Source organism: Lissotriton helveticus, chromosome 5_1, assembly GCF_964261635.1.
Source record: "Lissotriton helveticus chromosome 5_1, aLisHel1.1, whole genome shotgun sequence".
Lineage (NCBI taxonomy): Eukaryota > Metazoa > Chordata > Amphibia > Caudata > Salamandridae > Lissotriton > Lissotriton helveticus.
In genome coordinates this window covers 1,912,689,262-1,912,715,553 of record NC_136065.1, presented here as the reverse complement: position 1 = coordinate 1,912,715,553, position 26,292 = coordinate 1,912,689,262, and the positions used below count along the sequence as shown (strand labels likewise).

The following is a 26,292-nucleotide window of genomic DNA, read 5'->3' as shown; positions in this document are numbered from 1 at the left end:
GAGGGTGAGTGAGTGTGAGGGTGAGGGGGTGAGGGGGTGAGGGTGAGTGAGGGGGTGAGGGTGAGGGGTTGAGGGTGAGGGGGTGAGGGTGAGTGAGGGGTTGAGGGTGAGGGTGTGAGGGTGAGGGGTTGAGGGTGAGGGGTTGAGGGTGAGGGGTTGAGGGTGAGGGGTTGAGGGTGAGGGGTTGAGGGTGAGTGAGGGGTTGAGGGTGAGGGGGTGAGGGGGTGAGGGGTTGAGGGTGAGGGGTTGAGGGTGAGGGGTTGAGGGTGAGGGTGAGGGGTTGAGGGTGAGGGGGTGAGGGTGAGGGGGTGAGGGGTGAGGGGTTGAGGGTGAGGGGTTGAGGGTGAGAGGTTGAGGGTGAGGGGTTGAGGGTGAGGGGTTGAGGGTGAGGGGTTGAGGGTGAGTGAGGGTGAGTGAGGGTGAGGGGTTGAGGGTGAGTGAGGGTGAGGGTGAGTGAGGGTGAGGGGTTGAGTGAGGGTGAGGGTGAGTGAGGGTGAGGGTGAGTGAGGGTGAGTGAGGGTGAGGGTGAGTGAGGGGTTGAGGGTGGGTGAGGGTGAGTGAGGGTGAGGGGTTGAGGGTGAGGGGTTGAGGGTGAGGGGTTGAGGGTGAGGGGTTGAGGGTGAGGGGTTGAGGGTGCGGGGTTGAGGGTGAGGGGGTGAGGGGTTGAGGGTGAGGGGGTGAGGGGTTGAGGGTGAGGGGTTGAGGGTGAGGGGGTGCGGGGTTGAAGGTGAGGGGGTGAGGGGTTGAGGGTGAGTGAGTGTGAGGGTGAGGGGTTGAGGGTGAGGGTGAGGGTGAGGGGGTGAGGGGGTGAGGGGGTGAGGGGGTGAGGGTGCGGGGTTGAGGGTGAGGGGGTGAGGGGTTGAGGGTGAGGGGTTGAGGGTGAGGGGTTGAGGGTGAGGGGTTGAGGGTGAGGGGGTGAGGGTGAGGGGGTGAGGGGTTGAGGGTGAGGGGTTGAGGGTGAGGGGTTGAGGGTGAGGGGTTGAGGGTGAGTGAGGGTGAGGGGTTGAGGGTGAGTGTGAGGGTGAGGGGTTGAGGGTGAGTGAGTGTGAGGGTGAGTGAGTGTGAGGGTGAGGGTGAGGGGGTGAGGGTGAGGGGGGCACAAGTCCTAACAAGGAAGCAAAGCAAACAGCCGGAGAAGAGAGAAAACGGCAGGAGTCGAAGTAAAGAGGAGGATGCAAGGAGAGGTACAGAGGGAGTTAGCATAAAAGGAGACACGGCCGGCGGCCGTGAAACTGAAAGTACGGCCGGCCGGCCGTGAATAATTAGGGGATGAGCGCACGCTGAGAAGCTGCCTTTGATGTGGTAATGCGAGGCAGGCAGGCAGGCGGCTGGTGGCATTGTGCACGCGCTTTCTAGGGCTTGCGCTTGCGCAATGACCTAAAAAGCACATGCACTTCAAGAAATCGCCAGTGGAATCGTGCTTGGGTAAACGCTGTTTAAGCCCCTATAGAGCTTCGCCAGCTATGCGCATGCGCACAGCAGGCGAGCCCTAAAAATGAAAGCACATCTTCCATGCCCAAAAGACGGAACACCGGTTCCTACTGGAGCAGAGAATGAATTCTAGGTTCTATCAGCCAGATTCATCAAGGGAAATTCGGCTCGCAAAGGGCCAGATTCTGAGAATCTGACCCTTTGCGAGCGCAATTTTTGCATTTGGGATTCATCATCCCAAATGCAAAAATCACAAAATGCGAAATCGCTATATTGCGAGGAATTGCATTTAAGGAATCTCTACTTGAGATTCCTTATATGCAATTCATGAACCATTTCAGAGTTGCGAATTCGCAATTTTTGGCCGCTATTTACCGCGAAGTCTGACTTCGTGGTAAATAGCGAAAACTTAGAAAAATGCACTTCAGTGCATTTTTCTAAGTTGTATGTTACACACACACATGTCCTTTGGACATGTGTGTGCGCAACATCAGTCTACATTTTCATTTCAGGGGTGCTACAGGGTGTCATTTGGACACCCCTGGCACCCTTGAAATCGCATCCTCGCAAATAAGGAAGCTGTAGGAATCGCAATTTTTTTTGCGATTTCTACATGAATCCCGTTTTGCGATTCTTTAATAGCGATTCCTTAATAATCGCTATTAAGGACTCGCAAAACGGGACATTGATGAATCTGGCCGTATGCCTCCTATGCAATTTGCAAAAGTTGAATACGATGTCTTAAATACCTATCCAATCTCTCTGAATCAACAATATAAGCAGAAAGCAATGATGGAACTCAGCATGTCTTATCTGCCAGAAAAAAATCCAAAAGGAAAGAACATGGCAACCAATCATTATTTAATAAACCTTGCAATTAGTGCCGCGTTTTTACTTCAATTATGACACGTTCTGTTACTTTCTCATCCTCCAAGATCTAAGCACAAGTCACCTCACTTAAGCACACAAACGCGCGAAGGAGGGTCGCCCATCTTGGAATGTTTTTGACAATCTTTGTTGTTAACAAAGATTGCTACAGCTCATTTCAAGATGGTTGCCACTTGTTGTGTCACACTAGATGTAGTGCATTGTAGGCTGCAGCAAGGACTTGCTAGCAGTGCATGATATGATGCTGGGCCCTCGCAAAAGTAAAAATTAAAATATATAGCTAAAAGGTAAAACATGTAAAAACAAAAAGAACACGTTGTTGCATGAGCTCTGGTGTTAAATGGTGCTGTTTTTGTGTTGGTTGTGCACAAGCAACATGCCATCACTCACATAGAGGGGAGCCAATTGTTGAAGTGCTTTGACCCAGTGCCGCAGTTTATTTGCTGTGAAGGATGGAAGCAAAATGTGAATGGCTGCTGACCAAAAGCCCCTAGAAGTATGCATATCAGATACATATTTAAAAAAAACTGGTGAGATATCAAGAGCTAACTCAAAGGCCAGACCTAAAAATATGATTACATCAAAATGACACTAAAAGCATCAGTGCTTTCTATTGGAATTCATAATCCGTTTTATATTCCAATTCATTAGACCTATCCAGTCTTAAAGTTTAACATTTTAATCTACATTAAGTAAAGACATTGGTCTATAGTTAGAGCATAAGGTTCTGAATTTTTCAGGTTTTGAAATTACAGTTTTTAGAGCAGATTCCACAGAGACTGCTTTAAGACTGGCAATATCGTCCCAAATCTAGTACATCATAGTCAATCTGATGTTGTTAAGTTAAGGTTCTAATACACCTATATGAACACTCAATAATATATTAGACTCATGTAGCAATTCAGAAGTTCCAAACGTTGCAGTAAGTCTAGATGCTGGTCCTTTACAGACAAGATGACCCTTTTTGTATTAGACAATCAGAACTTTTGCCTTTCCTTGAGCATGAAAATGCAAACAATCTCCTACGTAAATGTATGCAAAGCTTTTTTTCCGGAGGTAATACCAATCAGGAATACCAATTTTCTACCATCCCATTTTATTTAGTTTTAGAGCCCACACAATAAAAATGAGTTCTGGAACAAGTATTTTGTGATCATGTTCACATCATTAGAGTGGTCATTTTCGGTCTCAGTGCCAGGAAAAGGGGCGGTTTTAGGCTTCAGGGCAGGGGGTGCACCAGGTGGGTGGATTTGGGGCTTAGGGCATGGTGAAGAGTTTTAGGATTTAGGGACGGGCACTGCTGTGCCCTGTTTGCCGGCACAGAATTGGGCAGGCCAACCGCTGGAAAGGGAAGGATACCTCACTAGCTGTCATGGGCCTGGCTCTCTGTGGTGCACACCGGCCCGCAAGGCCTCCAATTTAGCTGGAACCAAGCAGTTTCACACTGGCACCAAGCTGTTTCACACTGGCACCAAGATTTTTTGCTGGTTCTCCCAGGCCCTCGTGGCATACCATGACCGGGTGTTCTCCAGCAGGCTGAGAAGAACGCTGCTCAGCCACACCTTCTGCCTTCAAGGTTCAGAGGCACGTTCTGTTTGCAGGCGGAGGCCCAGGACAGTCTTGGGTGACCCGACAAGACGATGGACGGTAAAAGGAGAAATTAGATGTGTAGGGAGTCAATGAGCAATGAAAAGTGAAGAAATGAGTGGTACTGAGGCACAACAATGGTAGGTGATGGCAGCGTGGGTGTGTGTGTTCATGTGTGAATAATTGTTTGTTCTTGTGCAAATTTTTGCTATGCATATGTTTTTACCAACCATGCCTTTACGAAATTTTCGTAGTAAAGGCATGTGTGGTAAAGCCATATGTGTGGTAATAATGTTCATTGTAAATGCATACATGGTAATAACGCATGTGTTGAACTGAAGGCTAAGTAAAAGGCATGCGGGGTAGTTGCACGTGTTGTTCCCTCATGCAACCCTAAAAAAGGTTAAGGCAAATTGTTTCCTTCTGATATTTCTAATCTGCTGAAAACTCAATAAGGATATTATCTAAAGAGTGTCTAAACATTCCTACCCTTTGGAGCTTGAAGAAGAAACCGTAGATGTTTTTTTCATATAGAATGCTGAGCTCAAATTTCATTTTACTTGGGACTAACCTTCATAAAAAAGAAAATTGTTCTCAGAAAACAGACTCTGATAAAACTTTTCATTAAAAAATGAACCTGACAGTACCAGATTCTAGGATATAATCACCAGGCAGTGTCTGATACATACGTTTTGTGAGTGGGAGAGGATATTTCAGTTTTGTAAAGAAGTCTTTGAGTGAATCACTTTAGTTTTGGAAGCACATTTTTCAACAAAATGTATTCACGGTAGACTGGAGACATTCGAAAACTCTCAAGGGGGTCATCTTGAAAATATGGAAAAGCAACACATTTCCAAATGTGGGTTGGTGTTTTAATGACATTTGTTCTCCAATATAAAAATGAGATGCGAATGTGAGGATATAATTCTACATTTAATTAGAGGTCTTGTAAAACAAATAGAAATAACTTATGAATATGTTTATTACCTAAATGCCTAACTACATTTGAGGTGCTTGGTGGTGTTTTTTTTGTTACTCATGCATTTTGTAATCATAATAATGTTTGCATTTTCATTGTTGTACTCTTAAGTGGAAATTATGCTTATTTGTTTAACAAATATATATAAAATTATAAATAAAGCTGAATGCACCATGTAAAAAAAAGTGTTGTAACAAGTCACAGTATATCTGCCGAAGTCTAGCACCTTCACCTTCAGCTCAGTGGGCCCATCAACCGCAGAGCGATTGAAAAGTACACAGAACCAGGCTTGCAAATTTCACCTGGCTTTGAACATTGGCAGCTAAGTGATCTGAGATGTGGAGAGAGAGAAAGAGAGCGAGATGGGGTGATTTACCCAGGATCACACACGTGGTCTAATGCCTCAGTCTTCAACATACATGCATGCCGCTAAAGCTTTGAGAATTCTACTGAAACCTTTAGGCTCTCACAATGTGCTGGTGAGTTTCCATTCCAGAAACCACACAATGTTAGCTAGGAGTAGGGTCATTAAATCCCAATTATGATTAATCCTGTGTCTTACTCTTTTAATAGCCACCAGCAGTTAGGGCAATTAGGATTACTCACAGCACCCGTAAGTGTCTCTGGTAGTGGTTATTTTGGGCTTATACCAGGGAAATAGTCATGATGACTAAACTCTCAGGGTTTCAAAACAGCAGCTTACTAATAGTTTCAGGTATTTTCTTAGACTGAAAATAGATTTCAATGGTAAAGGAGTGGGTGGTTATCCTTGTAGAAAACAAACTATTACAGGAGGTAATATTGTGCACAGTACCGTAGGCTTTAGCTGTAGGATTGAATCCAGGTCCGAACATGCCATACTAAGTGTCATATTCAGTTCCAGTGCCTCCATTTGTATTATTACATTGAGTTCTGTAGGCCCTGTTTGCATTCATTGTGTACTGTTCTTTAAGTCTCATCTGGGGTATTGTGTCCAGGTATGGAGCCAGCATTTGAACACAAGCTACACGAAGATGCATCAATGCCACATATCGGTTTAATACTTTCTAATGTTATTTGTTCAAATCGTATCCTCTATATAACATTCCACTGCTAATACATTCCTGTGATTTCCTCTCTAATCTGCTTTTTAGTGTGTGTGGTTCTTTAATGAATGTTAATGCGAAAGGTGTATCATCGATTCACCCTAAGTTTTCTGAAATCAGTATTGATGTGTAAGTCTTCATTTTGGTCAAGTAAGTATTCTACCATTTTTGATAAATTAGCTATTGAATGTTTATCATGAATAAAATGCGTGTGACCATACACGCTGCATATATTTGTCTTTCTCTCCTTCTGTGGATATGTTTTCAATGTGAGTTCTTTATAAATATTGAGGTAGCCTAAGTCTCTGCACCCAGATGGCATCATGTGGAGTACCATGTTCACCTCTGGAGGTTTTATCTTGAGTGTTTTGTCCATTTCTGGAGGACTCATGTTGGAGGACTCACGTAATGTACAGTCATGTAAGCATTATCTGGAGCATTGTATCCAGATTTACAGGCCTCGTGTATGTATTGGTCCTCCTTGAGAAAGCATCATCTCTAGCACTGTTTTCAGGATTCAAAGAAAAGCAGCATTTTTGTGTGGCTGTTACATATAGTTTTCTCACACCTACTCAGGTTTGACAGGAAGGTTGGTGTGAATTACAGGAAATCCCTTTAGCCTCATTAGTCAGGGTTACGCAGCTCCCCCGTTGGCAAGCTGGCAAAGGGCAGACGGCAAGCCAGTCATTGCAAAGTAAGATATAGCAAGGCACTACCTTGTGCGAAACCCCTGAGGACCAGTGATCCTCGCCTGGCTACGGAACGTTCTTGAACCAAATATGAGCGCTCCAGCATGCTGCCTCCACCTTCTCAGAAACCAGATGAAACCCATGCAGCCATTTGTTTAAATGGTTTTTTCCAAGTGTATAGCGCTCTAAAACCAAACACTGGTAAAGCCCAGAAGGTACTGGTGGGGCAGCTGGAAAAATCAACAAGGCTCACAGAAACATCCAGGGTTTTAGGTTTGTCATCCATCGTAGCTTTGTCTTGCATCGTAGTTTAAGCGACAATACATACATAGCAAGGCCATACTGGATGATCGAAGAATATGTGAAGGACTATACAGGAGTATCTTATCCTGAAGATACTTTGGGTCAGTCCCATTTATGACCTGGAAGGTAAGGCAGAGAGTCTTGGAAACAATTCTCTTGCACACTAGATGCCAATGAGGATTGCACAAGTGTTTAGATAGGTGTGCTTTCCAAGGTAAATTGAGTATAAGTCTTGCCACTGCTTTTTGGGTAGTTTGAAGACGGGCCAGTGCCATAGCGTGCATTTCCATAGTCTAATGTACATATAATGAGACTTTAAATAGCTATTTTCCATAACCCATGCTCGACATGTCCTAAAATCTTCTAAAGCATCTTAAGGAGCAAGGAACAGGTGGCCTTAGGCCTTCAGACCTGCTGGTCGAGTGAGAGTTTTTTAGTCCATGATAACACCCAGGTTCTTCACAACAGAGACATGCGCCGCCCCCAATCCAATGGCCAGCAGTCTCTGAGTGAGCAATTAACCTGCTACCCAAAAAGAGCAGTTGGGCTTTATCTGGTTTGAGTTGAAGGCACAACCCATAGAAGTCTAGGATACCTGACATGTCTGTGGCTGCTTCCTCAATCCTTGTGTGCTGTGAAAGGCCCACTCTCCAGTGGCACAGGATGAAGTACACACTGGCCAACATTAACATGCCCATATACGTGTTTATGCACTGAGAGTCCATCTCTCTGCCCCGATTTAACTACTTTTTGATAAATGTTAGTGTTTACTGACCATTGTAACATCAATGTGCAGCGAGTTTCTTTTCTTAAACTGAGTCCGCGTACAGAGGGGCGTTTTGAAATTGGACGTGGAAAGGGTTATGGGAGAGAGCAACAAAGTACCTCTGCAGATGTAAATGAAAACATCTTCCATACTTGAGTTATAGTGGTAAAGATAAGAGGGCTGTTACATGCCTGGCCCGAAGCATCAGGTTATTAAAACATATTTTCCCTTCACAGACACTACCTTCCCACCCACATGGACCACACACAAACAAGCGCCCCAAACCATCCCCCACATCACTACTGGATGCATCATATCTTCTGCAAACACTACACTATGGCACAACAAACATGCCTCCTTACACAATGCCGGGAACAAATGACACAACATGTGATACAATAGAAAAGATGCCACAGGCAATGACAGCAATGCTGTCTGCCGGAACCCATGGGGCCTCTGTGCCTCAAGCGTCCCTCACGTTGAGATATGGTGCTGTGTCCCCAACATCCACCACTTTAAGTGAGTTTTGAACATATACAATGAAGTCAGAAAATGTTCATCGCTGAACTCCTCAATTTCACCCACTCACAAATCGGGCATTGATGGAGCCTGAACTACACGTTCACTTCCGGGATTGGAGGTAACAAAAGAGCCAGCCACTGATTTCCCAAGTTGCTCTACAAAATGGGACCCTCCTCAATGGTTTCACTTCATCTACCGTTAAATCTCTCTGAGGGGCGAGGTCTGCAGATGTCACTCGCTCCAGGACTGATTACCAGCATCTGCAGCGCTGAGGTACAAGACATGAGCATGCACAGGACACTGCAGCTAGAGACCGATTCGTTCCCACCAAGCCTGGCAGCTGTCAGTCTGTTTATCATGCTCCTAACCAGCAGCAGATTCAAGGGTCCTGGCGACTCCCGCTTCATTCTTAGGTTCTGTTTCTCTCTTTGGGTGGCTGTGTTTAATAACTGTTTGCAGGGTTAATGCAGCTTAGTGTAATTACCTGTTATGTATTCCTTCCTGGAGAGCTGGCACAGAGGAGGGGTACAAGCTGCAACTGCCAAGGGAAAAGATTCCCATCTTAGTAAATAAGCCAGAAGAGGGGGTATCACACGTGCCTGGGGCAGGGGTGGTCGTCAAGCTCATGTGTGCTCAAGACCTAACATACCAAGGATGAAACCCTCAGCATAACTCCTTATATTAACCAAAAACCTACCAATGACAGCCCTTCATCAATATCTGGTCTGTGGACTAATGTCAGCGTTAACCACAATCCTGCCGAATAGGTACAAAAGGGGGTGGTGATGGACGGAGCATCTGAACCAATCAAACACTCACACCCAGTCAAAAGATCTGGGTTTTATCCATCACCGTTCTTTAGCCCACTCTGCCACCCCAGTTCAGACATGGCTATATGCAAATCAGTCTGACCCTGTGCCTCATGGGAACAGTCCAGCCCGAACTGCCAAGCCATGCCTTCCCTGGACCGGAAACAAGCTTCGGGGGACCAGTTTCTGGCATTACAGCCGTCTTCAGCCCAGCTTGCTTGAATCCAGTGGCAAAGTGAGCAAGGGAGTCACGTCTGAGCATACCCTGCCACACTTATGGCGGCCAAAGCGGTACAAAAGGGGGTGGTGATGGACGGAGCATCTGAACCAATCAAACACTCACACCCAGTCAAGAGATATGGGTTTGATCCATCACCGTTCTTTAGCCCACTCTGCCACCCAGTTCAGCCAAGGCTATATGCAAATCATTCTGACCCTGTGCCTCATGGGAACAGTCCAGCCCGAACTGCCAAGCCATGCCTTCCCTGGACCGGAAACAAGCTTCCGAGGACCGGTTTCTGGCATTACAGCCGTCTTCAGCCTGGCTTTCTTGAATCCAGTGGCAAAGTGAGCACAGGACTCACGTCTGAGCATACCCTGCCACACTTATGGCGGCCAAAGCGGTACAAAAGGGGGTGGTAATGGTGCCGAATAGGCTCAGCCTTTCATCCTTTCGAGGGTGACAGCATGAGCACCATTGAGTTTTTGGTTTTTTTTACATTTTTTTATTGGCAGCATGGCAGTACAAATCTAGGCAGTCAGCATCACAAGTCAGTGCATAAAATTCATATATAGGTACCAGTGTTACACCATCTCCATGGAGTTAAACATCAATGCATCTCAGAAACATGCAAAGTAAAAGCAGCTCCTCATAGTGCGTCGGAGTACTGAGATGCTAAGAGAAGGAAGGGGACGTGGTGTGCAACACGAGGAGTATTCGCCATGAGGCCAAAACGGAAGTAGACAACTTAGCTCAAGGGGGGATGCCACAGACGAGGGCGAGAGAATCCGCAGAGTTGCCCGTGAGAGTGAAGCAGGACGGAGGGGGTGTAGAAGTGTCAGCTGGATGAGGGAAAGAAACCCCTTTCGAGTCGGGTATCACAGATCAGGTGGTTACGCTGCTCTGAGTGTGTGACGTCACCACGCGCTACTGGGATGAACCGCCCCGCTGCCTCGTCTATACTGGGGCAGCCCCTAAGAATCAGGGCCCATGCTTGCGCGTGGTCAGCCCTTCCCACGCCTTGTTGTGAAGCAGCGCCCCTTCACATGCAGCCCATGTAGACCCTTCCCTACACCACCCCTGAAGTGTAGGTCCCCAGGGAGACGTCCACAGTATCTGCCGTCGTGCAGGCATCAGGGATACATCCGTAGATTCCGAAGTAATCACAAGAGAACCTTTGCGTTGTGTAATAATACACATCTGTTATCTGCCAACAGCGCCAAGATACCCATAAATGAAGTTATGCATTTTTTTTTAATAGTCCCCTATATATTTGTTTTTTTTTTAGTTTTGCTGTATGTATGTACGTCTAATTCGATGCAGTTCTGTAGCTTTTGTTAGGCCACAGTTTCAATTGTAAATCAACCTTTTGTTTTGCTAATAACATGGCCATGAATTCATAAGCTTGCATGAAATTGTTTAAGAGAACATGCTGGCTCTAGTGTTTTTTAGAGTCATTTTGCTATTTCTATTTTCACAATTATGCAAGTTTACAGATGAATCCAGGGATAAAGGTTACAGAATTCAAAGAAAATTCCAGAACTGGACGAACTACTCTTACCTGCCATGGTGGTACTCAGTATCTCAGAGTACACCGTGTCCTGCCTGAGGACAAACAGACCTCCCATGCTGAGAGGGCAACGCAGCTGTATACTTCAACAGTAAGGACAGGAGTATATCCCCAACTTTGTCTGACTTCACACAAGAGGATCAGTGGGCGCAGCATTTTGTGGCAAGAAATAGTGGCTACAACCCTCTCTGCATGTGTGGGGTTGGGTGCAGGGAACAGTGCAGAGAGCTTCAGTCAGGTGTAGGGGGGCTCCTGGCAGGTACATTGAGGAATGCTTTCGTAGGAAGGGCCATAAAAAGAAGCCATTGCTAGGTGTGGAATTACAGTCAGTGCAGGGGACTTCTTCCAATCTGAAGCAAAACAGCACCTGTGAGAGAAGCTCTGACTAGTGGCAACAATAATAGCATTCTGCTGCTATATGGGCTGCTGTTAGTGGCAGCTTTTTGTTATTCATCAAAAGATTTGCACTTGTTTAAAAAAGAATTAGTCGAAGTTGCAAATTGTACTCCTTCACAACTTTCAGCACCTCAAGTCTTAAGGAAATGTCAACAGCACAGGAGAACATTCACACTCCTAGCAGTGAACCCTGCAACATCAGGTAGTCCGCATGGGCGTTGATGCAATGTCGCTTATTGCCAACACCTTAATTATTAGGTTCTGCGGTTTCCCTAATGCACTCCCACACAAGTGTGCAGCACAAAGGAGGCTTGTGAAGATGGCGGTGGTATGAGTCACAGAGCAGGGCTGGCTTTCGGTTTATTATTTCTAGTCCTTGTAGGATGCGGAGCAGTGGAGTACAACGTGTGGGGCACTCATGGACTGTGGCTGGGCGCCGGTTGTGTCTCGCTTTCCATGTGTTCTGCATGTTCCTACTCCACCAGAAGCATCACACTCCATGGAGTGTTGCTACGTCACTTGGAGTGCTGGTCTCACCTTTTCCCGACCAGAGGCTTAGCAGAGAAGTTTCATGCTCCCAGTGAGGCATCCTGTAGATGCATTCCTGTATGCTGCAACTGAGCAGACGTTTCCTGATCCTATCCTGATGCATGAGTAAAGATGCTGCCTGTTGTACGGTGGAGTCCAGACCGGGTACTGAGCCCCTGGGAATCCACAGGAGTGAAGCATGCCCCCTGCACCACCACATAGCTCCCGCAAACCCGGAGGCATCATTAGAAAATTCATGCTCCCCGTGCGGTGTCCTGTAGATGTATTCTATAAGCTGCAACTGAGCAGACGTTTCCTGATCCTATAATGATGCGTGAGTAAAGATGATACCAGTTGTACTGTGGAGTCCAGACCGGGTACTGAGCCCCTGGGAATCCACAGTATGAAACATGCCCCCTGCAGCACTACATAACTCCCTCAAACCCGGAAGCACCATTAGAAGTTTTTGCTTGTGATGCTGCTCTCTACACAGGTGTATCCTGACTGAGAGACTGTATAATCACTGGTTATCAATGCTTTTCTGCTGTTGTGGGTGACCCACCACAGAATGCTGACGGCAGGCATAGTCTCAAAGGCCTTTGTGCTTGTTTCTTCTCACATGTCTTCAAGAAGAAGAGACTAAAGTTCAATTTTGATGGCTCCTGCATCCAATCTCTATGGGTGTACAGTATTTGCCTCCCGCTCTGGGTGTGGATGAACTCCACGAACATGAGGGGAGAGTGTCTTCTCCCTTCTTTCCCCCTTTAAACAGATCACCTCCCTGAACACAGTTGGTGAGCACTGCCTCACGTCAATGTTTCGCCTCTTTCCTAATGGGAATGCCTTCAGATGGAAGTCTATTTCAATTATGTTCCATCACTCGAGGCACTGTACCATGGGAAACTAAAAACATTATTTAATTTAAATCATATCAGCATCGGTTACACACCCTTATATTTCATGAGTAAATCAATATTTCCAGCCAGAGAAGTTTTGGTCTTCATTCATCTGTTTTTATTCTTCAGGTGTTGAAGCACACCTGTAAAGTTCAGCCGACACGTGTTTCGTTCAATGCATTCCGATGTCCTCCAGATTGCAAAATCATATGATCAATATTTGAAATTGTCCTTAATTGCATCAGCAGATTAAGATACAAATAAAATACAGCAAACAACGGCAAATTATGCAACACCTGCATACCATCTTGATGAGGTGCCACCTCGGTATAAAATGTGACACCAACCAATAGTGCCAAATACATCAAGCATTCTTCTGGATTAGTCGCACAGAGAGATTAGAGTAATCCCTTTGCTAAGAGTACTAAATGTGCACGCCAAATGAAAACAATAACGCCCACATCACCATAGAGAACAGTATGGGACGTCTACCATTGGAAAGTCAGTAATGAAGTTGCTCCCAGGGTGTATAGGATCCCAGTAATCATGAGCTTCAGAAAATGGGCATAAATGGCCTTTCAAATTTATACGTCAGTCAATAATTTTAGATGTACTTTGGTTGTTATGCACCTGTATCCCAGCACAGAGAATAATAGAGCATTAATCAACATGCTAACGCCTGACAATGGATTTCAGGTACTCTAGAAGCATATGGAATTATTCACTCTCCGAGGGGAGAACTCTCCTGGGCCCAAATTCACTGAGGTATTGCGCCATTGCAAAGCGACGCATACATTTTTATTCCAACACAAAAGGTATTTTCTCAGTGCATAAAGCACTTTGCACTACTTTGAGTTGCTTTACGTAAAGAAGGGCATTGCTCAGGTTTTTCTTGGGCAGAGAAACACAAATAGCCAAAGGTTTTGACGCTAAACCCGATTTAGCAAGATAGCCGGACCAGGTTTCTGTCAAAAATTATGCCTCCTCAAAACAAGTGTTAGCACAGGGAGATGTGCTGATATGTTAAAAAAAAGAAGCCTGTCATTGCATGTGTGCTGATGTGCAGAGCTCATCTAATGTATGGATTCCTTATGAGTTTGTCTAGGCATAGTAATTTGGACCGGAAGGGTACGCTTCCATTACCAATCCTATGCTGTCCTATGCTCATGCTCCATCACCTCTGCACCATGGTGTGAGGTTGTGCATCACTCAAGCCAGCCTCATTAGAGAGCAAGCACAGGGGGTGGCAGCAACAGCAGGCTTATATGCAGTTAATATGGCTTTGCACTCGTGTGTCCCCCCTGTGCAACACAGCGCAGCAAATGTCCCCCCGGCTTAAGCAAGGAGAAGTTGCAGGAATGTTTCCCTCAATTGGTGGCTAATGGTACCTCGTTTTTTTAAGACTTGCAATCTTTGAACTTAATGAAGCGTGCCATTGTTTTAATAAAGCTGGACGTCAAGAGTAGTTCGAATCTGCGACGTTACAACTTCACACACCCTTACACAAAAGTTTTAAGAATGTTACACTTCAAACACAATGGAGGACACTAAATATGTTTTCTCTCTCCACCTTTCATCTGTTAGTTAATGTATAGATAAGTCAGAATTTTGCCAGGATGATTTTAATATGCCCACCAGATGAACTGAGTGAATGGCTTTTATCCACAGCAAGAACCAACAACTTTCTATATTTAAATATTATGATTCATTCCGTTTTCATTCTGCATTACTTCACTATCCATATACATTCATGTTTTAATCACTGTGTTATCAAAGCAGCAGTTAGTTCAGAAAAGCACACTGAGTTTGGAAGTATTCCAAACATTTAGCACCAATTTCTAAGGTCTAATATTGTGAAACTTAAAATGCCTTCTAGTGAACCATTTAAATGACATGTGCGATGTCTGCTGAACTGAAACTCGTGCTTCCAGAGAATAGAATAAAAAAACTGAGAATCCGAAGACAGGTTTTAAATCATGGCTGGGTTATCCACAACAAAGGTGTCCCACCTTTCATCATTTTAAGTATGTGGATATAGGATTGTGTATGTTTTATACGAACTATTTTACCATGGGAGATAGAAATATCAGTATTTATAAAATGGTGGTGCTGTGCTTCCTATAAAAAGAAAAAAAGACTTGTCAAGGAATAACTGTATAATTTGGATCTACTGAATTTCTTAAGATGCCTCTATAATTTGTGGTGTCTTGATTTTCGAAATACCTAGATAAGAATGCCACAGAATGTGGTGTATTATTTGTCTTTAATTGCATTATATGCAACATAAATTTCCTTTCTTTGACACATAATTTAGTCAAATCTACTCAGGCATGGCAAAGAACACCAAGGAACTGAACATCGGATAAGGAACGCATTGCATCGCTTGCCACAGAACCATAAAGTTTCCGCTAGAAATCAAGTGAAAGGCAATAAAGCAAAGACAGAGGAGTAAAATGTATGAAGAGAAGGGCTTAGAAGGAACATTAGATGGAAATACCACAATATAATGGCAATATCAATCCCTGGAACTGCCATGGAAGTTTGCCGGAATACCATGTTAACAGAGTGGGAGCTTATTTGTCTGAACCACACTGACCAGCGCAGGTAGATCGTTTCAGACCATAGATTTTCAGCTTGTGCAATTTGGGATCAAACTTGTGTACCAACTGAGGCCAATGTTATACAAATTCCCATCTATTAATAAGGGAATTTGACAGTTTCAAGCAATAGCATAAATCAGCCTTGCCCATTTTGACCTTCAGCCCCGTGAAAAATAACTACAACACCACAGTGGATCTTCTGACCAAAGATATCACCATGCCTAACAGGCATTGGCTGGAAGATCCTGTGCCTGTTTGGGCACAGCCAGACTCAATAATTGATGCTTTGGCTAGTCAGGTTGACAAATAAGTCTGCACCTGTCTTGAGGTAGACAGGTTCAGCTGAATGTCAACGAAGACTGTGCCGGACTACACAGAAGGGTGGTTAAACTGGGATCCCAGGTACACCACACATTGAATCTTTGTGAAGATGTCTTATGCACCACTTTACCTAATAATTGGACATGTTAAATAAAGGTTTCAGTCCTTAAATCAAAAGCACTATGTAGTTCCCTTAAATTATTATAAACAATTTATGTATAGTCCCTGTCAACTTCTACTACTTGTCCAATAAGAATAGTCTACCAATCTTTACATAAGCTTTACACATGAAGATATGTATGTTTGTTTACATGGGTGAGGCATATTCAAGCAATTAGCATAGTCCTGCAACCAGTGTTTGTGCACACAGCATACTGATGTCTGGAATGTGCATCCTGGGTGTTGGGCTAGCCCATGGTGGCATATGGCGCAGGGTTCACAGGATGCCCATCTTTACACAGGCTAACACACACTCTGGGGCACATGGAACTCTAAAATGGTTGCAACTATGTCTGACTCTTAGCATGACTCACGTGATGCACAATGGCAATGCTTGCCAGATGCACCTCCATTTTGATGCCGGCATGTCCATGATGCAGCACCACATTTCCTGCTCCAGTGGTAGGAGGAAGTCATCGCTCCCTGGCCATGAGAGAAGCCCGATCTTACCCCCCACTTGCACTTAGATGCTTCTTCCATCACCCATATAATCTCTGCCCTTCCCATGACGTCCGGGTGTAGCGAAAGTGACACATCCCCTCATGGGACCTCTTATAGTCTTCGTGTCACCCCTCCCTGTTGGTAGGGTCTGAATACATATCCCATCCTGTACCAGCCCTTGTTTCCCCATCCCCACCCCCGAAGCGGTGACAATGTTGTTGACAGCTGTAGTGGTGCACATGTCTGGAGGGTCAGAATGTTTCATCCCTTTTGAAGTGACAGATGCCACAGCTCTCTGGGGGGCCCCGCCCAATGATGGGGACTGCTAGGATCCTGCGGCTCCTGCTGAGGGACACTGGCAGCATTCAGGGTAGGATCTGGCACCTACCCTAGGGGCTTGTAATGTATTTCTATACAAGGGTTTGCTCATCTTTTCTTTTGCCGTTCTGTTTTGTTTAAATGTTATGATGAACCATTTTATTGTAGCATTTTCTATAGCGCTCTCCTATCTCTTGTTGAGGCCTCAAAGCACTTTATGTTATGGAATAGCACACATCTGCCAGGAATGGCGGGCTGGCTATTGGTATAGGGCACCAACTCATTGATTCGGTCTCATCTATACACACAGGGGTCCCGGGACATGCCTGTGAAGGACACAACAAGGCCACATCTGGAGAACGGATATGTGCAGACCCCCTGTCCCACAGTGGGACAGTGGCAAGACAGAGGGGCATGCACAACCCCATAAAGAATACAATACCGAGTAGAGGGTCCAAGGGAGGTTTAAAGACTTGCACGGATTAATTCCCCAAATGAACTACTACTAAACACACAATTATCCACGGGTCTAACAGGCTTCAAAAAGCACTAGAAACAAAAACAGAAGACACAAGCAAAGGCTCCCAATCATAAATAGGAGGAGTCCTTTAATAAGGACGGAATCCCATCACCCACCGAAGTGGCATGCTTCATCGTCTGGGATTCCTCCTCTTGGCTGAAACACCTAGTGAAGCCAAGGGCTACAACCCCTGTCTGTGTGGGTGGAGCTCAGGGATGTTTTAGATACCCGTGGATAATTGTGTGTTTAGTAAATGCACAACCCCATAGCCTGATGCTGCCCGCGGATGCCAGTGCTACATGCACAAGAGCGGTCTCCCAGCCGAGCTCAGTAGGGTGTTTGTGCTGTAAGTGGGGGGAGGTTGAGGGGGGCTTAAGGACACTATTGTTATTGATTTAAGTTATTGCTGTACTAATGCCCACGTGCCTCTTGGGATATCTCCCTGCTAAACTTGTATTACTTTTAATTAAACTCTGCGGGTGCCTCTTAGACCTTCAGCAATAAACACTTCCCAATGGACTATAAGTTTAATTCAATATGTATTTCTGTTAAAAATCCATTACAGCACAAGGCGCGTAATTTCAGTTTTTTAGTTCTTAACACGGACTTGTTGCCCGGTGGTAAAATTAGAAGTAATATAACTCTCCTGCACCAATTATATTTGCATCATGCCTTCATTCAGATTTCGGGCCTCATTTTCAGGCCTGTTCTAAAAATGGGGAATAACATGCACAACATTTCTTAGCACCGGTTTTCTATCCGTCCTCACCATAATAGCTCATGTCATACTGGGGTTTATCACGATATTAAAGGTCACGGTAGGAGTGAGCGCTGAACACTAGTGAACACTGTGTCCATTCACTCTTAATTGATGCAAAACTGAAAACAGAAACAAATACCTCTTACTGCTGTCTCTCCACCGCACCTGCCTCCGAATGAGGGTGTGACTGCTTTAGCTTGTCATTAGCATCATTTCACCCTTATGTTCACCTTACTCTAAGGGCCTGGTGTCCCTGAGCGGTAACCTGTGACCCCGTGTTACAGACAGCAGTGGTACCGCTCATTCTGGATCTTGGCATCACCAGAGGATCAAAACTTGATCTCCTAGACTAGAGGCACACGTGGCATGGAGCAGAACATGCAGAAACTGATGCCACAGGACTGATTTTCAAATCTGAACATCTAATTCTGGACATTATGCTGAGGACAAAGTCCTACAGGTATTATCTTTATTTGTCCTTTGTAAGAAAAAAAAAATGCAGGCGTACCACATCCGTAAATAATGGATGCTGCAAAAAGCGCACCACTTATTGTTTGAAAACTTGGATTTGCAGCTAAAACGGTATTAGCACGCCAGTAGTAACGAGGACACGCGTAACATCTCCCACAGATGCCTTAGCTAGTAAGTATAGCTTCACAACTACCTCATTTTGATTGTGAGATAACATTTCAGTGGTGTGTGTTAGCTATTGAAGCTACACCTTTCAGTCACATGTCTTCCAGCATTAAAAAAGGAAGTACATGCTCTTTGAACCGGTATTTGGCACTTACACTTTTCACTCCATTGTACTACCAACTTTGGTCAAAAAGAGTACACGATCACAGACATGCGGATACAAAGCGCTCAAATGGAGGCAAGCACAGGTTTGCACATCATTTCCCATTTTTACCACCTCCTGTTTTGAAGCGGAGAAACTTCGAGGACATCGAGAGCAAAGTTTCGCACCTGGGAGACATGGAATTCCAAGAGTGGAATGTGAAATCAAAAGAACGGTTTAACTAAGATAAACCTTGATCGGCCATGTATTGTAATGGTTTGTCAATGACCATAATAGGAGGACATGGTACTCTGAATAAAGTGTGAGGCCTGTGCACACGGCATCTCAACTGAAACTGGCTATGAGTTAAAAGTATTGAGAGTTGCCTACTTGACAGGCTCGTTTAGTTATTAGAAAGGTGGTTCTACCTATTAGCTAGCAAGGCCCTCATTGAAAGGTTTTCTGTAATACAGATATTGTAAAAGCATGCTCGGAAATACGGATACTGCAGAAATTCAAAGGTGCATTATAACTGCCCTAAAGTGGCCTTTCATCTATGGATTGAGGAATACATGCCGAAACCTGCACATATCCGTCAATGTTATTTTCAAATTCTGGGCTTGTTTCTCCAAACATAGTCTGTCGGGTTTCCCTGGTGTAAACAACCTATAGGTGCAGTTTTACTATACAGTTTTACTATAAATCGAGTTTCTAGCAGAAACTCTTACTTCTACCTGAATCAGGATAACTTAGAAACTTGCAATGAGGGCCTTTATGAGATTTCATGTATTTGCCATGTAATTACGGTGAGTGAGATAGTAGTGTTCCCCTGTGAATTAGATGTCTATTATCTACAAATTGTGTCATTTAGTAAATGTTGCAGCACCAATAACATATGGGGCTTATTTACAAGCACCGTGCGCCGCCAGTATGTCACTTTTTCCCATATTAAAAGTCCGCATTGTCATGTCACATTGGGTGAGTTTATACCATAGATGCTTGAGCGTGAAGTCAGAGGAATGCGATATGTCATTACATACTTAGAAGTGAATGCTGTAGGTGTAAGCGATGTCTGATCGAATAGGGATGTCACCCAATCTCACAACGGTTCCATTGTACAACGCTGTCGCAAACTGGGAACCTAAGCCTCACTGGGACAATATTTCTGCCAACAATAACCGAGGATGGGTAAAGTGATCTGAGCAAGACAAGCGAAATAGTAGCCACTGAAATTCTTCATACATTTTCCATTGTGCACAGGAAAACTCAACAAAAGGTAAGTCAAGTTGCGGGGAAGAAAATCTGTGTACCTATTGAAGCATGGTTTGGTTTGATTCAAGTGAAAATTATCTTTTTATGCTGTAAAAATTGTCACGCTCTGAGGAAAAAAACGTAATACAGGCAAAGATAAGCAAGTATACTTCTCAAAAGGCAAAAGATTGGGAACGGACCAAAACTTTGCCAACATAAAAAATAAAACTTTGCACCTCCACAGTAGTGAAACATACACTTACAGCCCAGCGTCATTTGCTGCAAAGCACATAGAGTTGCATATTTCAGTGTTGACATATGCAGAAAGTACATTCTGGCATTGAGGCCAGAAATGCTTGAGCAAACACGTGTCACAGTAGGAACAGGGAAGGGCCATCGACTCCGCTGTAAACATTAAATGAAGTAGAAATGACGTCACCGGCTCTGGGGAGAGGCACAGCAAGGCCTTCACAGGGTTCTGACCACATCGCTGCTGTACCACTCGGGATGTATGAATTCTGTTCAGGAACTTCAGAAAAATCTTCGTTTTTGCCTCAGGCATTTTCACTACAACTTACCCAGAGACTGCAAATCCTACTTGTGTTTTGCTTGTCCTCTCTGGCTTCCACCCCAAACGCATAGGGACGTTTTAAGAGCCTCCAATTATACTGCATAACTGGTAAGAAAGGTAATGAGGTTCAGCACCTGCTGCGGAGGACTTTGCGTAACCTGCCAGCCACAGGACCAATTCAAGGACTACCAACCAACTCAACCACTGATCCGTCCATGCAAAAGTGATTACCACACAGATGGGCAATAAGACACTGCTTACAAAAACATAAAATCCAGAATAAATTCAGTGCCTTTGAGATATAATTTTTTGCCAAATTTACATTTTCCATCTCTTCTTTAGCGGGTGATAGATTGTGAATTTTTCTCTCTAGCAATGACAGAATTAACCAAGGACTATGTACTTTAAAGTGCCGCCACAACACATAATCCCCAAGGGAGTCTGTTAATAAGAAACATACCAAGTGACTCTAAACATACATTTCTACAGAAAGTGAATACCTAGAGACAGGCTACAACAGTAGCTAAATACCTGTGGACAATAAACTAATTTGGGTGTTAGGGGACTGATGACATAAATCATTACCACACAAAGAAACAAACAGTATTAGATATACAGTAAACACGGAATGATTACTTGGAGACATAACGTACTATGTGGCCTACATGACTGTAGACATGAACTATTACCTAGATTAAAAGCGCCAAGAACTAAATAATCACAAGAACGAAATAACTGCAAATAAAACGACTTCGTCTACCATCAGCATAAATCATTTAAGAGGTTGAATGAAGGAAAACCTAAACTACTACAAGGAGTAAGTAGCAGCTGACATAACACAGTATGGAAACTACATGGCTGTAGACACAAACTAGTATTGGAATAAAAATGTAACATATTTGGGCAACTTTATGACTTTCAAGATACACTTCTACACGAACAACTTAAAACATTAAGTAAACAAAAGCTACTGCATCGTCTAAATTACATTAAATAGAACTACCACAAAGAGTTATTGCCTGTAGACAAACCTACTACTTGAACAAAATGACTGTTGGTATAAACTCATGGAGGAAAGAGATGACTGAAGACAACATCAACTACAGCGACTAAGTATAGTGCCTAAGTGACAGTAGAAATAACTACTACAAGAATGAAAGAAGTAAACACAAAGTTTTGAACAGACTCTAAACAAACAATTAGGCATTCCGGGTCTTTCACATGCAGCGGGATACTTTGGAATAATGGACCCCTCCCCACACTTTTTCACTACTCCCAATTTCTTCACCGCTTCACCTACTGATGATGAAACAGATAGAGTAAATCTCAAGGCCACACTCAAGGGTACTGCTTTTCAGGAACTGGATGATCCTCAACCATATTCAAGCACATTTGTAGTGCCATCTCTGTAGTGCCATCAACAGCAACTAATGTGTTGTACCTGGCCCCTTGCAAGCAAGGTCTGGAGTGGATGCATTCCTCCTCCACATAAACCTAGACTAACAGGAAACTTTCTAAATCACCTATCCATCCATGTCTGCCTTTATCACCCCCTGAGGGTAGTCTCCCAACTACCCATGATAATACCTGGATCAGTCCCTATGATTCTACGGGCAGAGGGAGGAACCTCACAACTCCACCACAAATATCTATGTCTGATTTTGTATTATCAATGGATATACCACTATAGCAGAGGAGGTCATGTGATCACCTTTGCCCATTGGAAAGGCCCTGACAACACAAGTGAATGGCACGTGCCATGTGACATGGATCAGCTGAGGCTCACCTGTGCCTGAAGGTCAGCAATGGTTTTCTCGTAGGCGCTGTAGTCCCGCTTTCCTGTGGTTGCCCTCTTTGAGTGCCACTCACGGATCTTGCTTGCCAGATCGTTGTTGGATTCCTCCAGTTCCCGCACTTTGTCCATGTAGGATGCCAGGCGGTCGTTGAGGTTCTGCATGGCCGCCTTCTCGTTGGTGGGCAGAAGGCCCTCTCTGGATCCCCCTGATGTCCAGCCATCCTGCGACTGCCACCCGGAGGATGTCACGGTGGTGGTGGACACAGAGGCCTTGCTGCCCCCGAGGCCACTGTAGTCATTGGAGGAGCCATATACCTTCCCACCTGTGATCAACTGAGCGCTCCTGCCCTGGGGGGAGGTGGAGGTGGCCCATGTGGTTTTGCGTGTGTAACTCATGGTGGCCTCCTGAGCAGGTGCAAGTGGCATGGAAATCAGTGTAAGCAGCTGGCCCGGCTTTCAAGAACAGTCACCTCCGCGGTCTCTCCCAGACTCTTTTATGCCTTTCAATGTGGGTGTTGCCAAACACAAGCCAACAAGGTTGTGTCAGCTGCTAGATACACGTTTCCGATTGCACAATCCCCGGGCTCTCAGCTCTTCGCCGCTTTCCTTTCCCGGGTTGTTTTTATTTTGAATAACAACTGCCGCTCTGCGCACCGGCCTCTTCTCCCTCGTCTTATTATGCTAGCAGGGTGTAGCCGAGGTGGGGCCAGCCCGCCGCAGACGTCTCTTTAATTACTCCTTCGGGTGGAAGCTCTCTATTGTCCCGGTCGGAGCGCGCGGGAGACGCAGGGTTGGCTAATCTTACCACCTGCCCATAATGGCTGGTGTGTTGTGCCACAGGAGGGGGCGGGTACGACTTCCGACCCACCCCCCCTGGGATGGAATGCGCCATGGTTTGTCCTGAGGGAACCGAGGGACCGTCCCCGCTGCCTCCTCGCGCCTCCGTTCCCGCCCCACACTTGGCTTTGACCTCACTTCCCGGCCATGCGTGTCTTGGAAAGGAGCACCGCGACCTGGAAACAGGATTGGAATTTTCCCATGGCCCCTTTTTCTTTTATTTCTCGTTTTTTTCTCTCCCTTCCCTTCTTCTCTTCCCGTCTCTAACTTTCTTCCCCCACACCATCCCCATCTCTTCCACCAGCGGTCTCGCTTTCTCTTTCTTTTTCTTTCTCCCTGCTTCTCTCACCCCCCCAACCTCTCTTTTACATGCACACCTCTGTTCTCTTCCAGTTATCCTCCTCTTTTCCTCCAGTTCCCTATCTTGCTCTCTGCCACTCCTTTCTCCCCTTTTTGTTCACATTTCTATTTTGCGCTAAATTAAATTTCCCCCAATAATGCTCCATGGAAAGAATGATGGGTTTTACAAGGGCTGCCAATGCTTTGTAGATTCGAAGGCATTACATTGTTTTCCGTTGCGGTTTGAGTCTCAGATGCCGTCTCACGGTGACAAACATTTTTCTGTCCTTTTTGCCAACTCTGGGCTTTCTTCCAGCAGGATAAAAGAAAACTGTGCTTAACTTGAAGCTTTGAAAAGTCAATGATACGTTTGAAGAAATACCCACAATGGGAGTTCCTTGTACCCTCCTATTTGGCACGGCGTATGTGTGTGTTTTTTTCTTTTCTTCAATACCCAGGCCATGTTACTGTTCATGCTATCTATCTATCTATCTATCTGTCCGTCCGCCCGCCCGTCCGTCCGTCAGTCTATCTGTTTTGTTGCACCTATCTCCCTTAACGGAATGCTGAACATTGTCAAACATTCAACCTTAGTCACAGATCTGGGTTATAGCAATTGTTTTTTTGCTCACCATGCCTTGGGCCAGCCATATGCAAATCAGTCTTGACCCTGCTCCCCATGGGGACAGTCCAGCACAAATTGCCAGGCCGGGTCCATCCTGGACTGGAAAACAAGCATCCTTGGACCAGTTTCGGAGCATCACCCCTCATCAGCTAGACTAGCTTGAATCCATTGGCAAAGCAAGCACAGGACACACATCTGGGCGTACCTGTCCCACTTTGGGCGACTGCAAAACAAAAAGATGATGACAGAATGCTGAACAGTGTCAAATATTCACCCCCAATCACAGATCTGCGTAAACCCATCATTTTTCACTCCTCTCCATCTGCTTTTACCTCACTCTTCCTTACCCTCTATCATCCTCTGTCCTTTGTTTTTCTGTCCCTCGCCCTCTTCCCTGTCTTTTGATAAATCTTGTCAAAGGCTAGCGGAATCTATGGACTGTACCATGGAGCCAAACCACCCCTAGTGATATTGGGGATATGGAAGGACATTGAAGCTACTAGATATAAGAAACTGCTCATAAACATGGAATCTATGGTGGTGAAACAGTACATTGCTCAAAAATGGAGGAGACCAATGCACCCCACGATACAAGAATGGGACGGGGGCATGGACTCATGTATGACTGTGGCAAAAATAATCTACAGGGATCTGGGCTACCCCAAGAAATGTGTCAAGACATGGTGGTTGGGGGAGGGATTATAATAACAAACTACTGCAGGCCATTGTGAACAGTTTCCCCCCAGGCAGAGCCACTATCATAGACATGGCAACATGCAACGGAAGGTGCTAAGTGTTCATTGATAGGCATTGTAAAGAGTTGGCCTAAGTGGTTCGGCAATACGTGGGATGGGAAAATGGTCAGTAGCAGCCCCTCCCCCCCTGCGCCTTGAGACCCTCACGGGTGAGTAGCACGCTCTACAATTGTTCTGATTGATTGATTGATTGATTGGGCTCGCAGAACTTCTACTCCTTTTCGCCAGGTGATGAGATGGGGGAACTGTGCCCGTTCATTAGTTACTGACTGTATCAAAGATGCTACATACTGTCAAGAACAGGTCACATTATATTAGGAGTTAATGCCTCGTCCAAAAGGTATTTGGTCTCCGCTGGTGGACTATTTGTGCAGGCAGGTAGTAGACATATCTGTAAACGAACCAGTGCCCGCCACGCCCCACTAGAGTACTCATTTCACTATCCCGGATTTTATTATTCCATTCATATTCCTGAATTGGTTTTGCGCATTTCCATGTAACATTGTTACACTCGTCGCTGGGTGTCATTATACATTTCAAACTATACAGTAATATGCTTATAAGGAAGTCTATATTACCTGCTGTTGTGTTATTGTTCCTGCTTTGTTCTATCATCTTGGGACTATTCCTACAGGGGGAACTCTGCTGTATTGATATTTTGACCGAAGATGACTGAGAAATCTTTTACATATCACATTGTTCAATGATGTTGATTACGCCATGTTATGTAATGTTTGATTGGGAAACATCCTTTACAACGCAACTAACACAATGCACTACCATTACAACAAAACTTTTAAAATGCAGGATCCATTACAACGCATGCCATTACAATGCATTCCATTACAACGCAGCTGCTATTACAACGCAATGCATTACAACGTAAGTATGGGTAAGTATTTAATTTAATTTTAACCCCTACACCATCCAACACTTACCCTACTATTACGCCCCCCTGGAGTTAGAATAGTAATTTTAACCCCTACACTATCCAACACTTACACTATAAATTACTTACCCATACTTACATTGTAATGGCATGCGTTGTAATAGCAGCTACGTTGTAATGGCATGCTTTGTAATGGCATGCGTTGTAATGTATCCTGCGATGTAAATGTTTCGTTGTAATGACATACAACCTGTTTGATTTGATACTTCCCTGTGCGGAATAGTTGAAACCCAATAAAAAGAATTTAAAAAAATCATCTCTCTCACAATCTATTCTCTTTCAATAAATCTCCCTCCCTCCATCTCTCTCTCACAGGCTCCCTATTCCACTGTCGCTCTGTTCCTTTGCTTCTATCTTTCCCCATCTTACTCACGTATTCTAGTAATCACCCTCATTATTCTCTCTTTATAACCAACTCTCTCTTTCTGTCACTTCCGCTCTATGTCTCTTTCACCACCTAGCTCTCCTTGCTTCTATTTATTTCTCTTCCTTTACTTCTTCAACTTTTAGTTTCTATCGCTCTTCTTCTACATCTCTCGCTCTC

The 26,292-nt window shown here is 44.8% G+C and overlaps 1 protein-coding gene across 1 annotated transcript in view; it reads right to left on the bottom strand.

Moving 5' to 3' along the window:
* Window positions 1-23,081, bottom strand: part of LOC144755999 (keratin, type I cytoskeletal 19-like) — a 128,310-nt gene extending 105,229 nt beyond the window's left edge. Inside the window, exon 1 of the mRNA XM_078645473.1 lies at window positions 22,235-23,081. Coding sequence (XP_078501599.1) covers window positions 22,235-22,669 — 435 coding nt within the window. The 5' untranslated portion in view covers window positions 22,670-23,081. The remainder of the gene's footprint in view (window positions 1-22,234) is intronic.
* Window positions 23,082-26,292: the final 3,211 nt, after the last annotated feature.